The 23,894-nt window shown below is 61.4% G+C and overlaps 3 protein-coding genes across 6 annotated transcripts; all 3 read right to left on the minus strand.

Moving 5' to 3' along the window:
- Positions 1 to 9,190, minus strand: CDH16 (cadherin 16). 4 transcript variants are annotated; one of them, XM_051846618.3, is made up of 18 exons: positions 9,021 to 9,190; positions 8,357 to 8,414; positions 8,012 to 8,095; positions 7,557 to 7,712; positions 7,348 to 7,486; positions 6,880 to 7,038; positions 5,942 to 6,138; positions 5,255 to 5,377; positions 4,905 to 5,055; positions 3,901 to 4,128; positions 3,740 to 3,816; positions 3,476 to 3,664; positions 3,102 to 3,343; positions 2,600 to 2,733; positions 1,866 to 2,108; positions 1,625 to 1,732; positions 1,295 to 1,411; positions 1 to 294 (listed from the first exon to the last, which is right to left on the minus strand). In XM_051846618.3, the coding sequence occupies exons 2-18, from the start codon at positions 8,399 to 8,401 to the stop codon at positions 197 to 199; spliced, it is 2,490 nt and encodes an 829-aa protein (XP_051702578.3). In that variant the 5' UTR covers positions 8,402 to 8,414; positions 9,021 to 9,190; the 3' UTR covers positions 1 to 196.
- Positions 9,191 to 12,402: 3,212 nt separating this feature from the next.
- On the minus strand, positions 12,403 to 15,685 carry RRAD (RRAD, Ras related glycolysis inhibitor and calcium channel regulator). Its single transcript, XM_051846880.3, has 5 exons — positions 15,529 to 15,685; positions 14,933 to 15,323; positions 14,231 to 14,304; positions 13,909 to 14,113; positions 12,403 to 13,065 (listed from the first exon to the last, which is right to left on the minus strand). Exons 2-5 carry the CDS (start codon positions 15,306 to 15,308, stop codon positions 12,788 to 12,790), a joined length of 933 nt encoding a protein of 310 aa, XP_051702840.1. The 5' UTR covers positions 15,309 to 15,323; positions 15,529 to 15,685; the 3' UTR covers positions 12,403 to 12,787.
- Positions 15,686 to 21,060: 5,375 nt separating this feature from the next.
- Positions 21,061 to 22,813, minus strand: CIAO2B (cytosolic iron-sulfur assembly component 2B). Its single transcript, XM_089320208.1, has 5 exons — positions 22,623 to 22,813; positions 22,391 to 22,468; positions 22,031 to 22,156; positions 21,627 to 21,672; positions 21,061 to 21,295 (listed from the first exon to the last, which is right to left on the minus strand). Exons 1-5 carry the CDS (start codon positions 22,764 to 22,766, stop codon positions 21,198 to 21,200), a joined length of 492 nt encoding a protein of 163 aa, XP_089176334.1. The 5' UTR covers positions 22,767 to 22,813; the 3' UTR covers positions 21,061 to 21,197.
- Between the last annotated feature and the right edge of the window lie 1,081 nt (positions 22,814 to 23,894).

Below are 23,894 nucleotides of genomic sequence, written 5' to 3' on the forward strand. Positions count from 1 at the left end.
TCCTGATGGGCCCAGCCCAGCTCTGAGGCTTTATTACTGGGCAAACAAGCCACTGTCTGGAATTCTCCCAGGCAGCCGTGACGTCAGTGCTCAGGCACTGGGGACGTGTCTGGGGACGGTGCCGCCCCCCGAGGGCAGGTGGAGGATCTCGGGGCCAGGCCTTTCCCCTGGGTTCAGAGGGGGCCGGAGGCAGGCTTCAGGCGGCGGCTTTCAGGGGCACACTGTCTGCTGGCGCATCCAGGTCCTTCTTCCTTGCCAGTGCCAGGTGGGTGAAGATGAGGATGAGGAAGAAGCCTGAGGGGCCCAAGAGGGAGGAATCAGGTCCTAGCAGGAGCTGAAGGACGTGCCCTTGACGAGGGACTCCCCTGCCATCAGCATTGGGACAGCACTCCCGAGCCTGGGCTGGGTGCGACTCCATGGTCCTGGGCCTGGAGAAGCCTGGCTGCTTTGCCTGCTGGGCCCTCACACCTCTGAGGCTGCTCCAGCCCCTTGTCTGGGGGACAGTTGGGTGGCGGTCATCTGGACACAGGGGAGCTGCTCCTGTGGGCTTCCCATGGGAAGGCCCATCAGAGCCAGTGGAGACCCAGCCAGGAAGAATAGCAGGGGGTGAAGGCAATGGGAGGGCTGGACAGGGTGGACAGGAGGAGTGAAGAAACTGGCCTGGAAAGACCCAGGCTCTCAGGGGCCAGCGCTGTGGCATAGTAGGCTAAGCCTCTGCCTGCAGTGCCGACACTCCATATGCACACCGGTTCATATCCCAGCTGTTCCACTTCCAATCCAGCTCCCTGCTATGGCCTGGGAAAGCAGCGGAGCATGGCCCAAGCCTTTGGGCCCCTGCACCCACATGGTAGACCTGGAAGAAGCTCCTGGCTCCTGGCTTTGGATCCACCCAGCTCTGGCTGTTGAGGCCATTTGGGGAGTGAACCAAGCTTTGCCACATTGGGGCACAAGTGCTTCACCTCTTTGAGCCTCGGGGAGCTCCTGTGCAAAGGGTGGGGCTCACAGGATCCACCCCACAGGGCTGTGGGCAAGCGCTCAGAGGGTCACACACCTCAAATGCCTGGCGTGGAGCCTGACACAGCCAGTGGTGACATTGGCACAGCCAGGGCTGCTGTCCGTGACACCGATGATGATGGACGTGATAGCAGGGGCAAGAGTAGAATGACTGGGAGAGAGGGGGACACTCCTCTCCCACCCCCAGGGGCACCCTGGGGACAAGGGACATCATTTGTCTGGTGACTGTGGCCCCAACCACCCCTCGCCCTCCCCCAGCCAGGAGCCCAGCCTCAATTACCTATGGCGGCCAGGGTGCCCACGAGGATGCCCACTGCCGACAGCTTGGTGGGCATGCCCTTCATGCGGCCCACCTTGCGCATGCACTCCCCCTCCGTGTTGCAGCGACACACAACCACTGTGGGGGAGGGGGAGGAGGGAGGAAAGATGGTGGGGAAGGGCTCCCCAGCTGCTGACACATGCACAGTGTGCCCACGTATGTAATCACACCTGTTCTATTCGTGTACCCTGCAGGGCTGTCCGTGTGAGCCTCTAAGTATGTACGGGTCCCCAGCCCCTCCCCATTCACCCCAGTGACACCCGCAGGGGCTGCACCTGAGCCCAGCCTCACCTCGCACCGAGAGCTGCCACACCCGGGCATCCTGGCTGACAACTACAGGGACAATGTGCTCACGTGGCTCCACCCAGTGCAAGGCCAGGGTGAGGAAGGCATGGGAATCTGTGGGGATGGCAGGAGACAACCAGGGTCACCAGCCTGGGCGGGTCCTCTGAGGGCTGCTCCCACCGCCACACACACCCACTTCCTCCTCCCGGCCTTGGCCACAGCTTCCCTCCCCTTCCCCACCACACACCGTTCAGGGGCTGGAGGCGCCAATCACGCTGCACTGTAGGGTTGGGACCAAGGGCAAAGCTGTAGGGACCGTGCCCAGTGGCCATGTCGGGGTCCTCGCTGGGGGCAGGGATGAGCACGCCATGGTCCTGGCGGGGCGTGCAGAGGTGCCGGCTGGGCATGGGGGCCAGCGGCAGGGCCAGGGCAGGAGGGGCTCTCAGGAAGTGGATCACCAGGGCGGCAGAGGTGCTCAGCCTAGGCGCATCTGGGTGTCGGGGTAGGGAGGTGAGCGCCTGAGTCCCCAGGCTGCTCCCTCCACTCAGCAGGCAGTCACTCTCCCCCTGCTGCACCCACCACTCTCCCCCACTGCACCCCTTCTCTCCATCCCAGCCTCTTGCTCTCTATGAGCCACCCCAGGCCCACCTGCCCCCATAGCTGCGCCCTCACTGTTGAGGCAGCACCCAGCAGGATGGAAGTGCCCGTGCACGCCTGCCTCCCTGCCTCACCCTCCCCCAGGCCTCCTCCCTCGGTCTCCACACCTGGCCTCAGCATCCCACTCGGCTCACCTCCACAGAGCCGGGCATCACAGCGGTTCCAGCATCCAACTGGGCTGGTGGCCAGAGAAGGGAGGCAGAGGCCAGGCCCGTCCCCTCTCCCACCCAGGAGCCCCAGGAGGAAGCTCAGTGCTGCCCCTCTGTCTGTCTGTCTGTCTGAGCTTTGCATGCCCTCCCAGAGGCCACCTTTACCTGGCCATACCTGCGTCCTGGGCCTCCACAAGCACTGTGTATGAGTCCCCGGGCCGGGCGCCCTGCAGGGGCCGGGCAGTGTGCACCTCCCCAGAGACCTTCTGGATGCAGAACCAGCCCTCTGAGTCATTGACCAGGGAGAACCTGAGGCCCAGAGAAGGGGGTGGGGGCAGGGGGGCACAGAGACCACATGTGCCAGGGACCCCCAGAGCAGTGGGATCTGCTCCCATCCCACAGGCTCTCTCTCAGGGGCGGCAGCAGGGCCCAGGGTGCCCAGTCTCCGTCCCCAGCTTCAGGACTTGGCGAGGGATAAGCTGAGCTCTCCGGGGGTCTAAACACTCCCCCTCCATGCCCTGCCCAGTCCATCCAGTCCTGATCACCCCCCCTCCCCCAGGAGTCACAGCCTGGGCATTGGCCATAGCTCGAAGAATGTTCCAGGTTGTAGGTAATGTGGGTCATCCCTAGGGAGCATGGGAGGGCCAGTCCAGGTCAGGGCTGGGCTTTTGGCTCACCTGAGGGCTCCGTTCCAGGGCTCTGCGGGCTGAATGGTCAGCAGGAAGGAGCCGGCTGGGGCGTTGACGGGGATGTCGGCCTCATAGCTCTTCTGCTCCAACCTGGGGGGCGGCATCACCTTCTCCACCAGCACAGTCACTGTGGCTGTGGCCCCGGGGCCTGGGCCTGGGCCCACCGTCTCCACCACGTTCCTCACCACCACCACCACTGTGTGACTTGGAGCTGCCTCGTAGCTGAGGTTCTGGAACAGGTGAGGCCTGGGTCACACTGGGAGCTGGGGTGCGGCACAGGCGTATGTGCCTGTGCACACGTGCGTGTGTGTGCATGTGTGTGCATGCGTGGGTGCTCCTCTTCTATCCGCCCAGCCCCCTACCTTGAGGAGGTAGAGTTGGACGTGACCCGAGTCTGGCTCCCAGTCCAGGCCGAAGGTCCCTTCCCCGTCCCCTGCCTCAATGGTGAAGTCCATGAGACGGAAGGCAGGCTCAAGGTCAGCATCAGTGGCCGTGAGGGTGGCCACCAGAGTCCCGGGCTCCGTGTCCTCAGGGAGGCTTACAGGCCCAACCTGAAGCGATAGGAAGATGGTGGGCACACCCCACCCAGCACCCTTCCCGAGGTGCCCCCTGCTGCTTCCACTGACCTGGGAGGAGGTGAACTCGGGAGCGTGGTCATTGACGTCGGTGACGGTGACTGCAACCTCACACGTGCTGCTGAGGCCTGAGGCAGGAGAGGACACGTTGGGGAGGCTCAGCAGGAGCAGGGGGCAGGAGCCGCCGGTGGGGCAGGGGCCGGGACACTTACCAGCCTCTGCTCCTGCGAGGTCAACGGCCAGCACCTGCAGCAGCATGTTCTGGCCAGCCAGGAGCGGGGCGGCCCCCAGGCTCACACTGCCGGAAGCTGGGTCCAGCTGGAAGGCTCCTCCCTCGGGCCCCTCCTGGGGCTCGGGGCTCAGCAGCCGATACACAACGTGGGAATTGGGGGACCCAGGGGCATCCGCATCCTCCGCCGACAGCGTGGTGACTGCCGTGCCTGCCAGACAGCACCCACCCCGTGGGCCCACAGCCCAGCCTGGAGGCCCCGCCCACTTCCATCTGGGTGGAAATGAAGCTTGTGTGGGTGAGTGAGTGTGTGTGTGTGTGTGTGTGAGAGAGAGAGAGAGAGAGAGTGTGTATGTGTGTGAATGTATGTATTGTGTATATGTGTGTGTGTGAGTGTATGGGTGTATGTGTGTGAGAGTGTATGTATGTGCATGTATGTGTGTGAGTGTATGTATGTATGTTAATATATGTGTGTGAGTATGTGTGAGTGTATGTGAGAGTGTATGTATTGTGTGAGAATGTATGTATTGTGTGTGTATGTGTGTGAGTGTGTGTATGTATGGGTGTATGTGTGTGCAAGTGTATATATGTGTGTGTGAGTGTATGTATGTGTGTGAGTGTATCTGTGTGAGTGTATGTATGTGTGTGTGAGTGTATGTATGTATGTATGTGGATGTATGTATTGTGAGTGTATGTATTGTGTGAGAATGTATGTGTTGTGTGTGTATGTGTGTGAGTGTGTATGAATGGGTGTGTGTGTGTGAGTGTATATATGTGTGTGAGTGTATGTATGTATGTGTGTGAGTGTATGTATGTGTGTGAGTGTGTGGATGTATTGTGTGTGTGTGTGTGTGTGTGTGTGTGTGTGTTTGGGGAAAGGACATTGGCCTGGGAGATCTAAGATCTAACCCCAAGCCAGAGAAAGTACGGCAGGGTGGTTCACAGGGACTCCACACCTCCGCACCCCTGACAGGGCCCGTAGCCCACCTGGGGGGCTGAGCTCAGGGATGCTGACTGGGGGGCCTCGCGGGGGGCACACAGGCGCATGGTCGTTCTCATCCGTCACCACCACGTGCAGCTCCAGCGGCTCTGCGTAGTCCTCACCACGGGAATTCTGAGCCTGCACCTGGAGCACGTACTGTAGAGGGCAGTAGGGGGCGTTAGGTCAAGGCCAAGGGCAGCTCCAGCCTGGCCCAGCTCTGGGTTCTCTGCTGGTGGTCAGCTCCAGCTCTCCTGGACTCTCTCCACTGTATCTGCACCTGTGGGGCATGGAAACCCCCCAAAGCCAAGCAGGCGGTGACCAAGCACATCCCCGTCTGCTCCCCGGCTCCCCTCACCTGCTCCTGGGCTTCACGGTCCAGCTCCCCGGTCACATAGAGTTTCCCCTCTGTGTCCACATCAAAGGGCCCAGGGGGCTGGCTCTCCAGGCGGTAGTGTACATCCCCCCCACTCCAGTGGACCTGGGGGGACACGGAACGAAGGCACCCAAGGCCAAGGGTCGGGAATGATCTGGGTCATCCCCTGTGCCCCGACAGATTCCTGGGTGAGGAGCCTGGACCCCTGGCAGTGTACTTCCCTTCCTCAGCCTGCAGCCCAGGTGGGGTCCTTCTGTGAGGGGCACTTGTCGGCAAGACCACAGGGGCCTTGCCTTGGTCCCCACGTGGACTCTGCCCCAAGAGCCTGAATCACCGGGTGATTTTATTTTCTGCCCTCTCAGCCTGGGCCTGATCCCAGGGAGTTCCCGGAGGAGCCCGAGACATTCCTGGCCTGGGTGACAATCCCCACGGCAGCTCGAGGTGGCAGCCGTTCTCTCTAAGGAAATCTTGGGCAGGCTTGGGTGAGGTCAGAGTATAGAGTCGCAGCCACCAGAGGATGGCTGGCGAGGGCCCGTGGGCTTGGTCCCAGGGCCATAACCATCTCGCTCGTGGTGCGGAGTGATGGGAAGAGTGGAAGGAGGAGCAGGGGTCAAGTTGGGCCCCAGACCCACCTCCCAAACGGGCCCCCTGTAGCACCCGCTTACTCACCTGGGCAAGGTGGTGTGGGTACGGGACTTTGAGGTTCTCTGCCAGGTGGACAGGCTCTAGGGGTGTCCAGGTGCTCTCTACTATGGAGATCTCTACAGTGGCAGTGGCCTGGTGGCCTGAGGCCTGGTCACCCATGTCTTTGACCTGTACCAAAAGCTGGTAGGGCCCTTCCAGGGCATGGTCAAAGCCAGCGCTCCCTAGAGAAGGAGGGGTGGTCAGCTGGGCAGCAGGCCAGCAGTAGCAGCCAGGAAGTCCTTCTCAGCAAGTCACCAGCACCCATCAGGCATACAGCAGGTGCTGGGGAGACTCACTTGGACTTGTGAGCGCCCAGCCAGGACTTAAGTTTGCAAAGTCCCTTCCATAGCTAATAACACAGTGAATTGTGGGTGGACTGGAGGGGAGGGGGATGATCAGGGTGGGAAGGGGGAGAGATGGGAAGGTGATGGGTTGGACCCTGGGGCTGCTGACTCGGTGCCTGGAGCAGGGTTCGGGCATGAGGACAAGAAAGTGTTGGATGAGTTAGTGTCAGATACCCAGCGTGGGTGGCTGGGGAGTAGATGTGTGAGAGGCTGGCTGCCCGGGCGGATGAGGGATTCACTTTTCTTCCCAGCCCAGTCCCTGCCTCTGGTCTGAACTCCTGGGGCCAGCTCTCTCCTGAGGGCTCCCAGGAACATCCTAGGCTAAACCCCCTCAGGCTGTTCCCCTGGGGTGTGCAGACTGGTGCCAAGGCAGCCCATTCGCCCCACTGCCTGACTGTGTACACGGTCCTGCCTCCTGCGTGGGCCAGGCACGGCCTCCTGCTCTGGTTGCTTTCTCCACCCAGAGTGCCCAGCGCTCCTCCCCCATCTCGAAAGCTCCCTGCCATCCTCTTACAGCTCAGATGCCCCTCCGCAGGTTTAAATGGCCCTCCCTCCCCACGGCTCCCAGCTGAGGCTCACCCTCCGGGCTGAGGGCCAGAGCCCCTAGGCGAGGCTCCAGCCGGAACACATCTGGGGAAGGCTGGGCAGGGGTCTGGCTCAGGATGTGGAATCGAAGATCTGAATTGGCTGTGCCCGGTTCATCCCCGTCCGAAGCCTCGAGGAAGAGGAAGGGGACGCCTGGTGTGTGGGAAGAAGGAAAACTATAAGGGATGGGGGTTGGGGTGGGGATGGGTCTCCCTGGTCGCTCTTTCCATACCCATCATATCAGGACTCTGGAAGTGAGCCACAGCTTTTCACACCACTTCATTGATGAGCAAACTAAGACCGAGAGTGGATGGGGCCCTCAGCAGAGACAACAGGGGACAGAAGCAAGAGGGGACAGCTTGGGCCCTCACTGCCCTGGCCCTGTGCCCACTGTCTCTTTGTTCTCTGCCATCCCTTCACCCCGCTGGCACGTGCTGCAGGCTGACTGTCCTGGCCACTCACCAGGCCTGGTGCCCTGGCTCAGCCGGGCGCTGTAGAGGGCCTGGGAGAACTGGGGCACCTGGTCATTCTCGTCCTTCACGCGCACCGTCACAGGCTGCGGACCCCAGAGGACATGCCCATCTTCAGCCTCCAGGGTCACCTGGCAGGACAGGGCGGTCAGTGCCCGGCTGTGCCTGGCCTGCTCTCCGCAGCGCCGGGCCCAGCCCTACCTGTATCTGGTACTCTGCCTGTTCCTCTCGGTCCAGGGCCCTGGTCACCAGCAGGAAGCCAGACTCTGCCTCCACAGCGAAGGGGCCCTCGGCTGCCACGCCCGAGTCACCCGACAGCACCACCCGGCCTCCAGCCTCCTTGTGGGGCCACGGCAGCTGGTGGGATAGGAAGCGGATGCTGGGCCTGGGGGAGGCCTCCTCCACCAGGGCCCCCATTTGAGTCTCAGGGAGGGCAGGCCTTCGTCTGATGTTATGCAGAGGTGAGACACAGGGCTGGGCTGCAAAGCCAGAGCTCTCGGCCCTGCCCCCGGCACTCCCCAGGAAACTCGCCAACGAGATCGCGTGCTATACTGTGAAGCCCCGGGATCAGCTCCTGGCAGTCCCCCTCCCTCTCCCAGGCGCTGTGGAGAAAGCAGCCTGAGCAAGAGGGGACGAGGGGTCCTGGGGGTGCTCACCTTGGTCAGGTACAGAGGGAAATTTCCGCCGTAGTTTTCCGGGACTTCCACGTGCAGCGTGGTAGGCGACACCTCCGCGAGGGCCTGGGAGAGGAGCCCCGCTTTGTCACCAGGGCCCGCCTTTCTGTGTGGCTGCCGGGATTTCTGTCCCTTCCCCAGGCCTGGCCCTACCTTGCTCCCTCCACACTCTGACCTTTGACTTTCCGTGCCCATAACAGGCCCGTGACGCAGTCTGAACCCCCACTCCCCCCCAGTACTGCAGTGGTCAGGGCAACTGGTCTGGTGGAGCTGGGGGCGGGGGTGCCAAGGCCATGGTCTGGAGGAAGGGGGCAGGGCTCAGCTCACCTGAGGGACAGAGAAGCAGAGCAACCACAGCCAGGCAGGGACCATGGTCAGGACGGGCCTGAGGGACACGGCGGTGAGGATCCAGCCACTTCCATCCCACCCACACAGCCAGAGGGGCTCGCTGTAGAGCGGCCTCCCCTCCTCCCACCCCCACCGCCATGAAGGCCCTGGGGCTCCCGGGGCACCTGCAGCTCCAGGCCAGCTGCCCTGTGCCTCGGCCCCGCTCTTGCAAGGCCCCTCCCAGGAGTTTCGCCACCAGACCTTGGTCTTCGTCCCACCACAGCCTCAGCAGCAAAGACACCCCAAGTGGTGACTTCTCAGCGGCCCCCCCAAGCCTCACAAGCTTGACGCCGAGAAGACGACTCTGAGGGTCACTTCCTGTTACAGGCAAGGCCTGAAGGGCAGGGCCCGGCCAAGGTCATGGAGGACTCGCGCCCAGGAGGAGTCTGCTTGTTGTAGAGGACTCTTGGCTCAGGGTGCCCGGGGCTGTCCTGCCTCCCACTGCCACCCCCTGGACGTGGAGCCCGGGCCCCCGGAGTGTGGACTCCAGTCCAAGAAGGGTCCCTGGGAGTTCTTCCCAGACCGCGGGAGGACAGGGTGGCGTTTCTCTTCCTGCCCACCAACCCCAGCCTCGGCCCTCCCTGCTCTGCTGCCAGCCCCTCACCCACTCCTGCCAAAGGCGGGCTCCCTCGGTCCAGCTGCCAGGGGACAGGGCTCCTTCTCCAGGGAGCTCTGGCCAGGCCAGGCCAGGTGGGGTTCGCCAAGGTGGACACTTGAGCAGGGTAGGCGGTCCGGCCACGCTAGCTCACGGGTGGCAAAATGCCACTGGGCCCACAGCAGCGGGCCTGGCCCCGCCCAGGCCCCCAGTTACTCATTGACTCTGGAGAGCGAGGCGCTGCTGCCCAGCGTCCGTGACTGCCAGCCCTGGGAGGTGGGCAGATCATTCTCCAGGCACTCCCCAGCCCCTGCCACGGCCCAGTGGGTACTCCTTAGCCCTCTGGGCTTGAACACAACTTCTCTGTGGCTCCAGACTCTGTCCCATGTCTCCCCTGTGCACCGGCACCCACCGCTGCACCTTTGCACACTCTGTTCCTTTGACCTGGAATGCCCTTCCAGCTTCTTCATCTGCTCAGCTCAAATAATCCCATCCCAGGAAGCCCCCCGTGGGCGAGCAGTGGTGACCGGGACTGGGTATGAGGGACTCCAGATTATCCCCAGATGGGACTGCAGGGTTGCTTCCCAAGGCCTCACCCTGGCCCCTGCACACTCACAGCGCTGGGATGCTGGGCTGCCTCGTGCCGCCGAGAGGAGTGAGCCAGCTCAGGTGACCTTGAGAGAGCTGCAGGGCCGGCCGGGGCCTCCCCGCAGTGCAGGCAGCCAGGCAGACCCGGGAGCAGCTTCTGGGGCTGGGAGTCCAAGACAAGGGGAGGGGGTGGGGTCCTGATCTCCAGTCCCTCTCCGTGCTTGGAGCGTCCCATGGCCTCCCCAGGTCCTTCCCTCTGCTGGTTGGGTGTGTGTGTGTGTGTGGGGGGGGGGTAACGTTCCTTTGAAGGCTCCAGGCCAAGGTTCACGTTCCTTCGTGAGTTCTTTATTCACTCCACAGGCCCCTGCCTCAAAGCCAGCTTGTGTGTGTGTGTCTCAGGCTGGAGGCTGGGCCAGTACCCCTCAGTGGCCCCAGCCTGGAGCCGTGCAGCGGCGGGGGTGGCAGGGCTCAAAGCCAGCTTGTGTGTGTGTGTCTCAGGCTGGAGGCTGGGCCAGTACCCCTCAGTGGCCCCAGCCTGGAGCCGTGCAGCGGCAGGGGGTGTTGGGCTCCCGCCGTGCACTGGGCACTGCTCCAAGCACGTATCTTCTGTGTTCCACCTCCTCACACCCTGGGGGCACAGAGAGGCTCAGTGGTTTGCTGGGAGTCACACAGCCAATTAAGTGACAGAGCCAGGAAGGCCCTTGGGAACCTCCCCCTGCTCTGAGAGCACCGCCCTCTCTACAGAGTATGTTGGGGTGGTGGCAGCAGCAACCTCTGGAGGGCGGGTGGGTGTCTTAGAGGCGCCTGCCCCGACCCACACACGGAGGATCAGCCCGCACCCCTGCGGTTGGCCGTGGGTGGAGCTGCAATCAGGGTTCAGGTTGCGAGGGCTCCTAGGGGGCTGCAGAATGAATAAATGGAATGAATGTGTGTCTGGGTCTTGGCCTGAACCCTCCCTGGCCCTGTGCTGCCTCTAGTCTTCATAGTGGGCAGTCCTCACTCAGCCACTTCCCACCTATCACTAAACGGGGACCAAAGCCGTGCACAGCAGTCCCCCCCATCCTCGGAGGGTATGTCCCAAGAACCCCAGTGGGTACAGAGACCACGGAGAGTGCCCGACCCTATAAATACCATGTGCTTTCCTGTATGCGTGCGCCTCTGATGTAGTTCACTTTTTCAATGAAAGGAAGCCATCACTGCCTCTCTTGACACATACGAATCACCAACCTGAGTCCTCCTGGGCTGTGGGGCCACTAGGAAGGGAGACAGGGGCGGCTGGAACATAGACACTGTGAGACGGTTACCAAGTGACTACCAGGAGGGTAGCACGTACAGCGTGGATCCACTGCACACAGGGCTGATTCCCATTCAGGGAGGGACAGAGCAGGACAGCGCGAGATCTCGTCACATGACTCAGAATAGCACTCCACTTACAAGGTACGAATGACTTCTGGAATTTTCCATGTAATGTTTTCAGACTGTGGCCAGTCACGGGTAACTGAATGCATGGAACATGAAATCAGGGATCAGGGAGGATTACTGTGGGTGAGCTCGCTCGCAGGCACCCGTCTGCTGCCTTTCCTGGGCATGGCTGGGGAGACAGGCACACCTCCCACCAGGCGCGCACAGACACTCACTCTCACAAATCCACATTAGCCATGGGATGTGGCGGCTCAGCTCTGGATGTCCTGGCCTTGCACTCACAGTGGTAAGAAGCTGAGAGCTCCCTCTGCCCCCTCAGTGGGAAGGCGGAGGAGGCTCCCGGGGTCACGCCCACCCGAGAGGGCACCCTCATCCCTCCTCACCCTCTCCCGCTGACCTGCTGCCTCCTGTCCTGCCTGGAAGTCTCCAAAGCCTCCCCCATCCCCTAGCCCCTGGGGAAAGAGCAGGGCAGAGGCACCAGCCCTGGAGCCATGCCCAGGGCTCTTGACTGGGTGTGATAACCAAGGCAGGGCGCGCTCTGCTGGGCAGCCTCAGTTTCCCTTTATGTAAAGCAGGAGTGAGGAATCTTTTTTCTGTCAAGGGCCATTTGGGTATTTTTAAAAATATTTATTTATTTGAAAGTCAGTGTTATAGAGAGAGAGGAGAGGCAGAGAGAGAGAGGGCGAGAGAGAGAGAGGACTTCCATCCGATGGCTCACTCCCCAATTGGCCGCAATGGCTGGAGCTGCGCCGATCTGAAGCCAGGAGCCAGGAGCTTCTTCCAGGTCTCCCACACAGGTGCAAGGGCCCAAGCACTTGAGCCATCTTCTACTGCTCTCCCAGGCCACAGCAGACAGCTGAACAGGGAGTGCAGCAGCTGGGTCTCGAACCGGTGCCCATATGGGATGCTGGCGCTGCAGGCGGCCGTCCAACCCGCTACACCATAGCGCCAGCCCCCATTTGGGTATTTATAACATCATCTGCAGGCCATACAAAATGACCGACTTCAAGATCAGCCTGCTACAGATTGATTGGATTTTGAGTCCCTCCTGTGGCTGCTTTGGCAGAGCCAGAGAAGTGATGTCACCTGCATCCACGTGGCCCGAGGCCGAACTCTACAGTGAAGTGACCAAAGCCTTCATCCACTGGGAGACATCAGGCCCAAGTAAAGCAGGATCTGGATGACAGGGGCTAGGAGGGGCTGGGTCTCCCCATCCAGGCCCCACTCCCCAACCACCCCTGGGTCCGGCCGGCTGTATCTGGACCCAAATACAAGGACGGACAAAGCCTCATGTTAGGGCAGGGCAGAGAGCCTCCATCCCTCAGTTCCTGCTCCTGAAGCCCCTGGATTCGAGGTCAACACAGAATTGACAGCCGTGACCTATCAGGAAATAATCTTTATTACAAAAAAAAATCTCATGTAAACAAATAGCCAGCACACCCAACAGCTCCCGCCACGGTGAGAAAAAGGCCGAGGCCTCTCCCCACACACAGGCCGGCCCTGCGGCTGGGCAGGCTGCGGCTCGGGCTGCACGTGGGCCTGCACGTGCATCTCCGCGGGCCCAGCCCTCACCAGCCACTGGGAGCTGCCTCCCCGGGGTAGCACTGTCCGTCTGTCTGTCCATGACATGAGGTGAAGGATGGCCTGCTGGCAGCTCCGAGGGTCCTAGAATCTGAGCCAGTCCTGAGGCACTTAGGGCAGCCGGCTGGGCCAGCCCACCACAACTCGTCCATCCATCCGCCCGCCGCGGTGACAGCCCATGGGGCCTAGAGAACCGACAGGTCGTGGCAGGACTTGGACTTGGCGCGGAAGGCCATCTTGCGGCTGTTGCGCGCCACGATGCGACCCAGGAAGCGCTTGGCCTTCTTGCCGAGGCTCTCCCGCCGCCGGGCACCTGCCTGCCGCCGGGCGTTGGCCTCCTTGCTGTCTCTGCGCAGCCGGATCTGACGCACGATGCCCTCGAACAGGGCCTGGACGTTGTGGTGCAGAGCGGCCGACGTCTCGATGAACTTGCAGTCGAAGACCACGGCGCAGGCCCTGCCCTCTGGTGTGGGTGGGGACAGACACGTGCCAGTCAGCAGAGTTGGGTAGGGTGGCTCCGGAGCCCGTTCGGACCCCAGCTGCCCTTGGCAGCTGTTACTTCGGAGTCTGCAGGCAAGGGCAGGGAGTGCCGGGGTCTTCCCGAGAGGCACAGAGAACCCAGAGACTCAGGCCGAGGGCCACCCCACAGACAGAGTGTGCCCACATTTAAGCAGTCCCCAAATCAGGGGTCCCCACCCCTGGTTAATGTGCTGCAGCAACCTGGAGTCTAATATTTAAAGGGAAGTGCAGAGGTCGCAAACACAAGAAAACCCGAACAGTGTTGGAGTGCTAAGCGTTTTACCACTGGACATCATAACACGATGGTGGTCTATGAAGTGACGGCTCCCTGGACGGGGGCCTGGGGGCAACACGGCCAAGCCATGGGTAAGGAGGAACCACTGGGCTCCTCTGAGGGTCTGGGTCCTGGGGGCTACAGGGTCAAGCCTACTCCAAGACCGGCCTGGGTCTGGCATCCAGGCTCCGACCTGCGGGCTTGGTGCCCTGCACTGCCTTCTACGCATTCCCAGCCCACCCGTGAGGCCAGGGCTAAAGGGGCCGGCGAGGAGAGGCCTGAGTGGCACCTGCGCCCCCAGCAAGTTGGGCTCTCCCTCTAGTCCTGTCCCGCCTCCCGCAGCCCTGTGGGTGGGCAGCAGCTCTCCCCTGCCCGGCCCTCCCGCCCCTCCAGGTTTTCTTCCTGGACATTTTTAGTCACTGATGATCCCCGGACACTCAAGCTGAGCCAAGATGGACTGGGTCACAGCCCAGGACAGCACCTCCCTCCCCTTCCGACCTGCTGCCTGCTCACCGTCCACGGAGACCTCGCGAGAGCGCACCAGGTCGCTCTTGTTGCCCACGAGGATGATGGGCACGTCGTCCGTCTGCCGCGCCCGCCGCAGCTGCACCCGCAGCTCTGACGCCTTCTCGAAGCTACCCTTATCGGTCACGGAGTACACAATGACATACGCGTCCCCCATGGCCATGCAGTGGCCGGGCAGCCAGCGGCCCCCATCCTGAAGGACACACACACACACTCACACGTGGTTCCCAGGACTTCACGCCCCTGCCACGAGCCCGTCACTCCCAGCAGGCCCCTGCCACCCCACCCTGGGTCTCAGCCTGTATCCTACCTGCTCCCAAATGTCGTAGACCATGAGTGACGCCTCTTCTCCGTCCACCATGATGGAGCGATCATACGTGTGCCCTAGGCAGAAGGTCAGCAGCCAGGTTACCACCTGACTCGCAAGAGCCCTCCCCACAGTGGGGGGGTTCCTGCTCAGGCCACACCTTCCAACTCCCCCTAAGGGGCCCCTCCCCCTCCGCTTGCAAACCACTGCTGGGTGACAGGGCTGGGAGCTGGGGGATGGAGGGCACTGCACCCATGACCTCCAGCGACATGCCCCCAGGTAGGCCCTGTCCTGGCTGGGGCGCTCCCTGCACTGCTGCCTCACCCTGCGGGCTCTGACCACAGCAGCTGAGTTACAAGAGTGACTGTAACACCCCCTGAGGGCCTTGGCCACCTCCAAACTCCCTCTGGTTTTCTTCCTGGCAGCCTGGCAAGGAGGGATGGCCCAGCCTTTGCCACAGAGCTGCAGCATCCACACCCTGGGGCCCTCGCCGCTGGTATTTCGTCCCCTGCCAAAGGTGTTCTCTTCTCCCTTAGTTTCGCCTCCTTGAAAAAGAGTGGCTAGAGGCATGATTCTAAAGGCAGAGTTCCGCGGTATTTGCCACCTCCGGTCCAGGTCCCCGGCCCCAGACCACCCCCACGCCCCACGCGCCGTCTGTCACGACCCTGGGAATGCCCCCTCGCCTGGGTGACCCCATCCCCTCACCTGCAGCCTCTGCTTCAGGCCCGTCCTCCACTCCGCCGAAGATGCGCGCCAGAGCGCTCTTGCCCACGCCAGGCGCCCCCAGCAAAAGCACCTTGTACACGCTGTCGTCCGAGCTGCTGCCCCCCGAGCTGAGCGAGTCGGAGGAGCCCTCGGGCCAGTCCAGCCTCGGACCCTGGGTCGCCGCCCCGGCCGCAGTGGCCGCCAGGGCGCCGGGAGCCAGCGCCGCCTGCAGGTCGCGCTCGTCCACCGGCATGCTCCGGCGGTGCAGCGGCGGCGCCGGGCCCCAGGGCGTGCTGCCCCGACGGCGCTCGCGCTCTCGGCCCCCGCCGCGGCTCCCGCCCGCGCCGCCGCCGCCGCCGCCGCCGTTCAGGGTCATCGCGTCCGACGCCGTCTGGGGGACGGAGAAGCGGGACGGCAACATAAGCCGCGCGGGAGATGAGGCCCGAGCTGCCCCTGCCCAACCTCGAGTCGGGCAAGCGGCTCGGCGCCCAGGACCCGCCACAGTCCACTCCCCGCCACGAGGATCCTGGAGCCCTAACCCGCGGCCCATCCGCAACCCAGACGGAGTGGCCACCCCGCGCTGTCAGGACACTCACCCACGCGCTCACAGACACAGTCAGGACTGGGATCCGGGCTCCAATACAACCCCCTCGCACACCCGGGATCGGACACACACAAGCACTCCACCCGCCCCTGCGGCCGCCGCCGTTTCAGCTTGGCTGGTTCCGAAGCCTCTTATTTAAGCCTCTGCCCGCCCCCGCCTCCGGCCCACGCCGCTGCGGGGGCTGACGTGTCCACCCCCGCCCGGGGAATCCCCACCCTCCTCCTGGGACCTCACACTGAGCCCCCCCCCCCCCCCCGCCCTCCAGGGGCGGGGCGGAGAGCTGCCGGGGCTTGGTGTGATTGTGTTTGAGAGGGGGGGCGAGGGGGAGAAGGGAGGAGGGAGAAAGAGAGGGACTGTGTTGGGGCACGATGGGAGGGGACGGGCCAGGGGGAACTGGACCAGCTGTGTCCAGTGCGGCAGCTCCCCACTGGGGAAGATTTAGGTCTGGCCCTTTCAGAGTGAGGTCTCCTTCTCTCCTGGTCCTGGCTCATGGTCCAAGCAAGTAGAGCAGTTATGGGGGCGCACAATCACTCCCCACGGATCACTCAGATCGGAGCGAAATTGAGGGCTAGCTTGGACACCAAGTCCTTTCCCCTCCCTCCCTGTCCTGGGAGGCGGAAGTTCTCCCTCAGGAGCCTGCCTTTCTGGGTGAGGGCTGGGTGGGGAGCAGGCCACCCTGGGGCCATGTTTTGCAGCCGAGGTGTGGGCTCTGAAACCTGGGGTGGAGACACTGCCGGAGAAGGGAAAAGGATGGATTCAGCCTCTGCTCCTCCTCCCTCCCAGCACCCCCCAAGCAGCTGCCAGCAACTCTGCTAAAAATATCTGCCCCTGGCCATGACCCTGCTCCTGGTCACTCCGCTCCTGGGCTGGAGGCTGCCCCATGCTGGGGAAACCCAGGCCGATGCGGTTGGGATGCCAGCAGGGCCAGCCACCACAGTCTTCAAGACCTCCCTCCATCTCTCCAGTCCCCCAGGCAGCCTGCCGTGCAGGGCACAGCCAGGGCCTGGAGGTCCAGGCTCCTACCCAGGAGGGGTGTGAACAGAGTCAGGAGTGGGCTGCCACTTGGTGCCAGCACTGCCCAGAGTCCCCCTCCACATCAGACCGAGGGTGGGCACCAGGGCACAGAGGGCGGAGGCGGAGGGGAGAGCTTGGTTTCCAGTGCAGGCTCTGCCTCCAGCCTGCCGAGTCTCTCCTCTCCCGTCCTCAGAGGGCTCAGCTATAACCTGGGCTTCAGGAGCCGTCCCGCCCCACAGGGCGCTCATCTCTGGGGTGAGCACTGGGGACAGACAGGCTGAAGTGTTTTGTGGCAGGAAACTGCCATTGGATTCTGATGTTTGTGATGAGTATGCCGGCAGTGGGAGGGCACCCACTCGGGACTCAGGTGACATCACAGATAGACCCTGGTGAGCTGTCACAGGTTGTCATGGAGACCTGGTCCAGGCTCTCAGGCTGTTGCATCAGTTTCCTTAGCAACACCTACGATGGCCTTGGAATGACAATGGCCTGGTTAGTAAAGGTTAGAGGGCCCTCTTACTCACGAGGTCCCCAAAATAGATAAGAGCTGGGCCACGGGGTGGTCTGCCCAATTGTGCCTTCCACATGGGGGAGGGAACTTGGAGATCTGGACAGCCCCATGCTGCCGCTTGCTTCCTGGATGAAGTCCCGTGGGAAGAGAGAATGACAGCCCAGCCACCTGTCAGAGGACGGGAGCCTGAAGAGCCGGCACACAGCGCTTCCCATCAGGAATCCTGGCTGGGCTGCTAATACTATGCCATCCTCCCCGCCAACACACGCAGCTGTGCCCCTGGAAAGAGCCCCTTGGTGTCCGGCAGAGGGTGGTGTAACAGGGTGCTGTGGCCTTTCCCAGCAAAGGGTCCTGCAGGGAAACAGGGTGGGGTTTCCCCTCTGGGAATCTGAGCTCGGCACCACAGTAGTGTTTCTTCATTGCCAAGGGAACTACATCCACAAAGAGCCACTCAGACCCCAGGCATTCTGCTGGCTGCCCCACGAGCCAGAGCCGCTCAGCATGAGCCTTGGTATGGCCAGGAACCCTCGGGACCAACACCAGCACACGACCTTGAGATGCCCCCACTCCCACCCCCAGGTCCTCCTAACTCTGAGCTTTTGAACTTGCATGCCCATGAGGAATAGGCTGCGCTCACCTAGGACAGCCCGAGCGCCACACCCCTGCTCTGCCCCCCTGCCAGCTGTTTCAGGATGTCCATTCATCCTGGCTGAGGCTGTGTCCTCCTGGATAGGTCAGAGACGTCTTCCTGGGAGTTGTTATAAGGCAGAAATACTAAGAAATACAGGGAGAAAAGTAAACCTCCAAGGGAATACTTTTATCATCACCCTTGGCCCTTGGGACAGGTGCAGAGATCATGGGAACTAAGCAAATACCTCTCCCCGTCCTTCAGGCAATAAAAGGTGGGCACAGGGAACTTGGCTGGGCTTCAGGGTCCCCACCCTCATCATAACACAGCCCCCATGCCCAGGGCCTCTGCTCTAAGGATCAATTCACTCATTCATTCACCCTGTACTAAAGACCTACTGTGTACCAGCCCTGTGCTGGGGTGCTGGGGTGCTGGGAACAGGATGATGAGTGAAAACACATAGAGCTGGGCATGTCCCTACCTGTCACCTAATCCCCGCTTGATCTCACTTAGCCCTGATGTGCTGTTCCCACTTTGTAGACCTGGTGACCAAGGCCTTGAGGGATCACAGGCCAGAAACAGCAGTCAGACAATACCTGGTGCACGGTTTCAAGCTTAAACTTCACCACCCCTCCGTACCCTCACACAGCAGCTGGGCTTCCAGAAGGTTCCCTGGGCGCTGGCCCAGTATGCACAGATGGTGTCCCTACAAAGGGGGCCAAGCACGGATGAGTCAAGCGGACTATGTGATATACAGCTGTGGCATGAGCAGTTTGGTGGCCCTCGCTCACCACAGCTTGGCTGCCAGGAGGGCCGGCGGAATGACTCAGCGACACCTGCCTCCCCCATGACCCCTGTCTCACCCCCAGCTCAGCAGAGACGGGGGCTGCAAGGGCAGAGGTGCCCATGTGATGGGGCCTGGTGCTGGGGAAGGCTCCCTGGGCCTGGTCACCCAGGCTGCTCACGCTGCCTCTTCGTCTGCAGAAATGGGGGTACAAGGCCTTCACCCCTGACATAGCACCCCCCGTGACTGGCATGACTATGATGAAGAAACTGAGCGACACAGGCTGACAGCTTCGTCTCTCACAGAGCTAAGATGAAGCGCTCCCTCCCCACAGCCGGCTGGGTGGCAACAGGAGCTGGGGGTGGGCCTAGCCCTTCCACGGCGGCAACAGCGGCCCCTGCCGGCCGAGCCGCACCTGCCAAGCCGCAAGCCGCTCGGGCTCCCCTGTGCTCTTCAGCCGGCAGTCAGGTGTGCAGTATGTATCCTAGAAGCCCACTTCCTCACCTGCAATTTGGGGCTAAAAAGGAATAGCAGCCTGGGGCAACAGCTGGGACGCTGACTGGGACGCCCACTTCCCATATAAGAGTCTCTGGGTTCGAGTCCCAGCTCTGCTCACCATGGGAGGCAGCAGGAGATAAGCTGCAGGACCGGAGTCCCTGCCACCCATGTGGGAGACCAACAATGAGCTCCAGGCTCCTGGCTTCAGCCTGGCCCAGCCCCGGCTGTTGTGGGCATTTGTGGAGTGCCCCAGTGGATGCAATGTCTCTCTGCCTTGAATATTTTTTTTTAAGGCAAAAGAATAGTAACCACCACACAGGACCGGATGGAAAAGTGACTGGATGGTAGATATAAAGTCCTGGGCCACGTGCCCACTCTCGGGACAGACAGGCTGTGTTGCAGGCGGGATCCTAAGACTAGATTTGTCAAGTGCCCAGGCTCCCTCTGCGGCTCCTGGAGGTCTCTGCTCACACTGGCATCTGAGCCTCGGCGGTGAGGGGACGGGGCAGGGGCTCTTGACATCCCGCTTATCCTTAGAGTGAGGCAGGGATCCGGAGGCAGGAGCCTGGGGAAAGGCCTCCTAACTGGCTGAGCCAAGGGCTAAGCTCACAATGTTCAGGTGAGCAAGCGCACTCAGCACGGGCTGGGGAGAGGCAGAGGCCCCAGACCGGAGCAACCGCTACCCGGTGCTGAGCTTCCCCGGCCACCCAGGCAGCTCCAGAAGGGCTGACGGAGAGGGCGATGAACACCACCAAGAGCAGAACAAGCTGGCACTGTACATGTGGTACCACCAGGCAGGGGGCTCATCAAAAACACTCAGACCCAAACTCATTCAGGCCTTCGGACCAACTCCAGGCTTACAGGAAACACACAAAGGAACACACCAGACTGTGGGACTTCTCCGAGACAATTCACCCGGACTGTCCAAAAAGTCAGTGTCAAGAAAGACAAAGGCAGGGATGGAGAGAAAATTCTAGAAGAGGCTAAAGGGAGATAACCACACACAGTATATATACCTGGAGCCTGAATTAAAAACCAAAAACCTGTGAATGACATTTGGGGGCTATCCACATGACTGGGTCTTTTTTTTTTTTTTTTAAGATTTATTTATTTTATTTGAAAGAGTTACATAGAGGGCAGAGAGAGAGAGAGAGGTCTTCCATCTGATGGTTCACTCCCCAACTGGCTGCAACAGCCGGAGCTGCGCTGATCTGAAGCCAGGAGCCAGGAGCTTCTTCCGGGTCTCCCACGTGGGTGCAGGGGCCCAAGGACTTGGGCCATCTTCTACTGCTTTCCCAGGCACAGCAGAGAGCTGGATCGGAAGTGGAGTAGCCGGGTTTTGAACCAGCGCCTATATGGGATGCCAGCGCTTCAGGCCAGGGCATTAACCCACTGCACCACAGCGCCAGCCGCAGTGACTGGGTCTAAAATGGCTATTGAGGATGCTCGGAATTTGGATGAGAGCCATGGTAGTTATACAGGCTCACTCTTACAGACACAGGATACGTTTCTGCAGCTTAATCCTCAAATGCATTTATATTTATATATTCACACATAGACACGGCCAGTATTGCAACATGTCAGTGAAGAGCTGAATTTATTGGTCGTGGTAAGTATTCAATTCCTTCCTTTCTTCTTTTTCTAAAGATTTATTTATTTATTTGAAAGGCAGAAAGACAGATAATCTTCCATCGCTGGTTCACTCCTCAAGCAGCCACAAAAGTGTGCGCTGGGCCAGGCTGCAGTGAGGAGCCCGGAACCCCATCTGGCTTCCTCTCTCCCACATGGTGGCAGGGGCCAAGCACCTGAGCCATCTTCCTTTGCTTTCCCAGGGAGCAGCTGGGGCTCCAACCAGCACTCAAATGGGATCCCAGGGTCGCAGGCAGCCCTTTAACCTCTTAATCCACCCTTCCCCATTCCTCCCTCCTCCCCCCCCTTTTTTTTACACTTGCAGCTCTTCCTCATCAAAGTACTGGGAGAGATTTTACAGATAAATAAACTGTACCTCACTGATTCTCTCTGCACTCGCCATCACTGTCCCTTCCCAAAGTCCAAAAGAGTCCATCACAATGAAAGATGCCAAGGCATGTTGGGAAACGAATATAAATTAAGGGTTTATTACAAAATGCAAAACATTAGCTTCTCACTGTCAGTAACTGAACAAACGGCTGTGCACTCTGCACGGAGCTGGGGGCAGACGTGGTAAGTCGGGGCCGGCAGCCAGGCTCAGGAGCGAGCTGACAGGCACTGATTGACAACCTCCAGCAGGTGCGTGTTCTCCAGCGCGGCCGCCACCCGCTCCTTATCGGCAAGCTGCTTGTTCACTGTGGGAGGGAGGGAGGGAGGGAGTGGGAAGGTGGGTCAGAGCGTCAGGCGCGCTCACCTCTGGGACCGGGTATAGGCTGCGTCCCCATCAACAAGGCGCCTCCTTCCCGGGTCCCCAACCTCCTGAGCTCACATCTACTCTGCCCTCTTGGGATCCCTCCCACCTGGCTGCCCCTGCTAGCCCAGCGCTGGCCTGGGCCACCACTTTCACTGAGAGGTCTCTGGCAACTGCATTCCTGCGATCTCACCCTCAAAGCCACCGTGGCGAGGGGAAAGCCTCACGCGGGCTGGGGCCCCAGGCTGCCGCCCGCGCTGCCAGCCCCCACTTACCCGCGTGCTCAGAGGCATGGGTCCCTGGAGTAATGTGCACGTCCATCTGGGAAGGAGACAACCGGAGCCTGAACACCCACGCAGCTCCCACCCTTCTGCCCCGCCCCCACGGCCCTCCAGCCGACCCTTCCTCCTAATCATAGCTCTGGGTCCCGGTCCTTCTGTTAAAGCCGAATCTCACCCACAGCCACTCCGAAGAACTGGTCACCCACTGCTGACTCAGAGGCCCACTGGCCAGACCTTTCACAGCTGTCTACTGCGCTGGCCGCCACACTCCACACGTCTGTGAGATCCTTCCAGGCCCCACCCCGAGGTCTTGTCCATGTTCACGCCCTTTTGTGCCCCTTCCTCCAGTTACAGACCCTGGCGCCTGTCTCACCGCAGGGGACTCGGATGCCACTGACCTTGAAACGCTGGGGAAGGGACCGCAGAAGCTTGACCTTGATGGACAGGCCAATAAGGGTGGCCATGCTGCAGTGCGGAATAGTGGGGGTGAAGGCCACAGCCACTGTGCTCTCGGGGTCGCTGACCTGTTGTGGGAGGGAGATGTGGAGGGAGGGGGGGGTCACACCCGGCCCCAGGCCAGACACGCTCTTTTCAGTTTGTTACTCTGCACACGGCGTCCGAATTCTCTGGGCCTCGGCTTCATCATCCACACAATGGGCACAACTACCCTCTCTCCCATGTGTCCGTGGCCGCTGGTGCCCAGCTGGGGCTCTCCGGCTCTCTCAAGCCGCCCTTCTCCGAGGCTGCGAGTGACTCACCTGAACCCGGACTTGCTCTACTACGTTCAACTCCTCCAGGGTCAGCGGATGCTCCGGATCATTGATGGAGCGAATAAGATGTGGCAAGTGAAGGAAAAGGACCCCGTGTCGCCGCCCTCTGCCAGGGACGCCCGGCCCCGACACGGCTCCAAAGGTTGCTGCACATCACTCCCCCATCCCCACCGCCCGCCCCAGGCCCCCGCGACCCCGCCCGCTCCCTGCAGCGGCGGATATCGAAGATCTCGCGTGCGTCAATGCTATCCGGAACCTGCTCGTCCTCCTCCCCCGCCGTCACCGGCCGCTCCCCTGAGCGCTCGTAGATGAGGGGGTTAGCGTTCTCCAGGAGGCCGCCCCCCATGCCGCCACCCCCCACCATCGCGGGACTACTGCGCCAAGCCCCAGTCGGCGCGCGCTTCCGTTTCTACCCGCGCACTTCCGGGGAACAGGAAGGGGGCGTGGCGCGGCGACGGGGTCGCGCGAGGGACACGCCGCGCTGCCGTTGCCCGACCTGGCGTTTGAGAGAGGCTGCGGTTTCAGAGTGCCGGGTTCTTGGACCCGGGAAAATGCTGATCGCTCTCGCAGTGGCGCCCTGAGGGGACCCCGGCGGTGCTGGCTGTCCGAGCCCCTGCAGAGCTGGAATGAATGTAGAGGTCAAAGCCAGTTCTAGGAAAGCTAAAGGCGGTCCGAGGTGGAGCCCGGCGCCACCTTCTCGGGGCTGTCACACTGGGGGCTCGCTCCCGTAGCCAGGCCGGGCCGCTCCTGCTTTGGCAAGGTTCTTGGTGTTTCCGGAAACCCCCAGGAGACGCACCTGCCTCTCCGCTGCATCATAAAACCAGTAGTGCCCAGAGTTCCGTAGAAAGCTTTGCAAAGTGAATAAACGAGGGGAACGCGATCTGGTGGGAGAGGGGGACGCGGACAACCCCCGGGGTGGGTCCTTAGGAAGTGCCACGGCCACAGGTGCGTTTCACACTTGATCTTAGCCGAAAGGCCAAGAAGCAATCACACGGGCGTTTCAAAAGGAACGAAAGCCCTGGCGAAGCAGGGAGCGCACCCGCGGAAACCCCCAGACCGTGGGCGGCAAGGGGACGGGGACCCAGTCGGCGGCCAGTCCTGAGGCAAGGTGCTTTCCGGAGAGGCACGGTTACCACCCCTGCCCCCTCTGCTCCAGCTGCAAATGGGGCCCATTTCCCATTTGTGGGGATTTTAATCAAGCACCTCCTCCCAGAAGGCCTCTTGGGTCCTCCAGTTACAGCTTCATCCACCGCAGGCTCGCACCTGGGTCTTCGGTGCTCCTAAGGGTTTGGGGGTTAGGGTTGGGCCCCCAGCTGCATTTACTCCACGTTCTCTGGGAGTGAGAACTGAAAGCAGAGCTACAGATAAAGTGCAAGACTGGGAGCAGGATTTACTTAAACAGATTAAAGAGATAGTACACAATTAGAGGTGGATGCGAGCAGCCTCAGAAGAAAGAATTGCCCCTATCCCAGCTTGGGAGCCCCCTTTACCA

This window comes from Oryctolagus cuniculus, chromosome 18 (assembly GCF_051225735.1).
Source record: "Oryctolagus cuniculus isolate XC-2025 breed Fujian yellow rabbit chromosome 18, ASM5122573v1, whole genome shotgun sequence".
In the NCBI taxonomy this organism is placed as follows: Eukaryota; Metazoa; Chordata; class Mammalia; order Lagomorpha; family Leporidae; genus Oryctolagus; species Oryctolagus cuniculus.

What these genes read in the sequence shown, in the direction of transcription:
- RRAD (XM_051846880.3), bottom strand. Translation starts at nt 15,308, where the DNA reads ATGACCCTGAACGGCGGCGGCGGCGGCGGCGGCGCGGGCGGGAGCCGC. An exon ending in GCCTGAAGCAGAGGCTGCAG is followed by an intron (nt 14,305 to 14,932) that starts GTGAGGGGATGG and finishes CCTTCTGCCTAG; the next exon opens with GGCACACGTATGATCGCTCC. An exon ending in TCTACGACATTTGGGAGCAG is followed by an intron (nt 14,114 to 14,230) that starts GTAGGATACAGG and finishes TGTGTCCTTCAG; the next exon opens with GATGGGGGCCGCTGGCTGCC.
- CDH16 (XM_051846618.3), bottom strand. Translation starts at nt 8,401, where the DNA reads ATGGTCCCTGCCTGGCTGTGGTTGCTCTGCTTCTCTGTCCCTCAG. An exon ending in CCGAGTTCACCTCCTCCCAG is followed by an intron (nt 3,665 to 3,739) that starts GTCAGTGGAAGC and finishes CTATCGCTTCAG; the next exon opens with GTTGGGCCTGTAAGCCTCCC. An exon ending in TGTGGAGGCCCAGGACGCAG is followed by an intron (nt 2,109 to 2,599) that starts GTATGGCCAGGT and finishes CCCGACACCCAG; the next exon opens with ATGCGCCTAGGCTGAGCACC.
- CIAO2B (XM_089320208.1), bottom strand. Translation starts at nt 22,766, where the DNA reads ATGGTGGGGGGTGGCGGCATGGGGGGCGGCCTCCTGGAGAACGCTAAC. An exon ending in CCCTTCCCCAGCGTTTCAAG is followed by an intron (nt 21,673 to 22,030) that starts GTCAGTGGCATC and finishes TCTCCTTCCCAG; the next exon opens with ATGGACGTGCACATTACTCC. An exon ending in CCATGCCTCTGAGCACGCGG is followed by an intron (nt 21,296 to 21,626) that starts GTAAGTGGGGGC and finishes TCCCTCCCACAG; the next exon opens with TGAACAAGCAGCTTGCCGAT.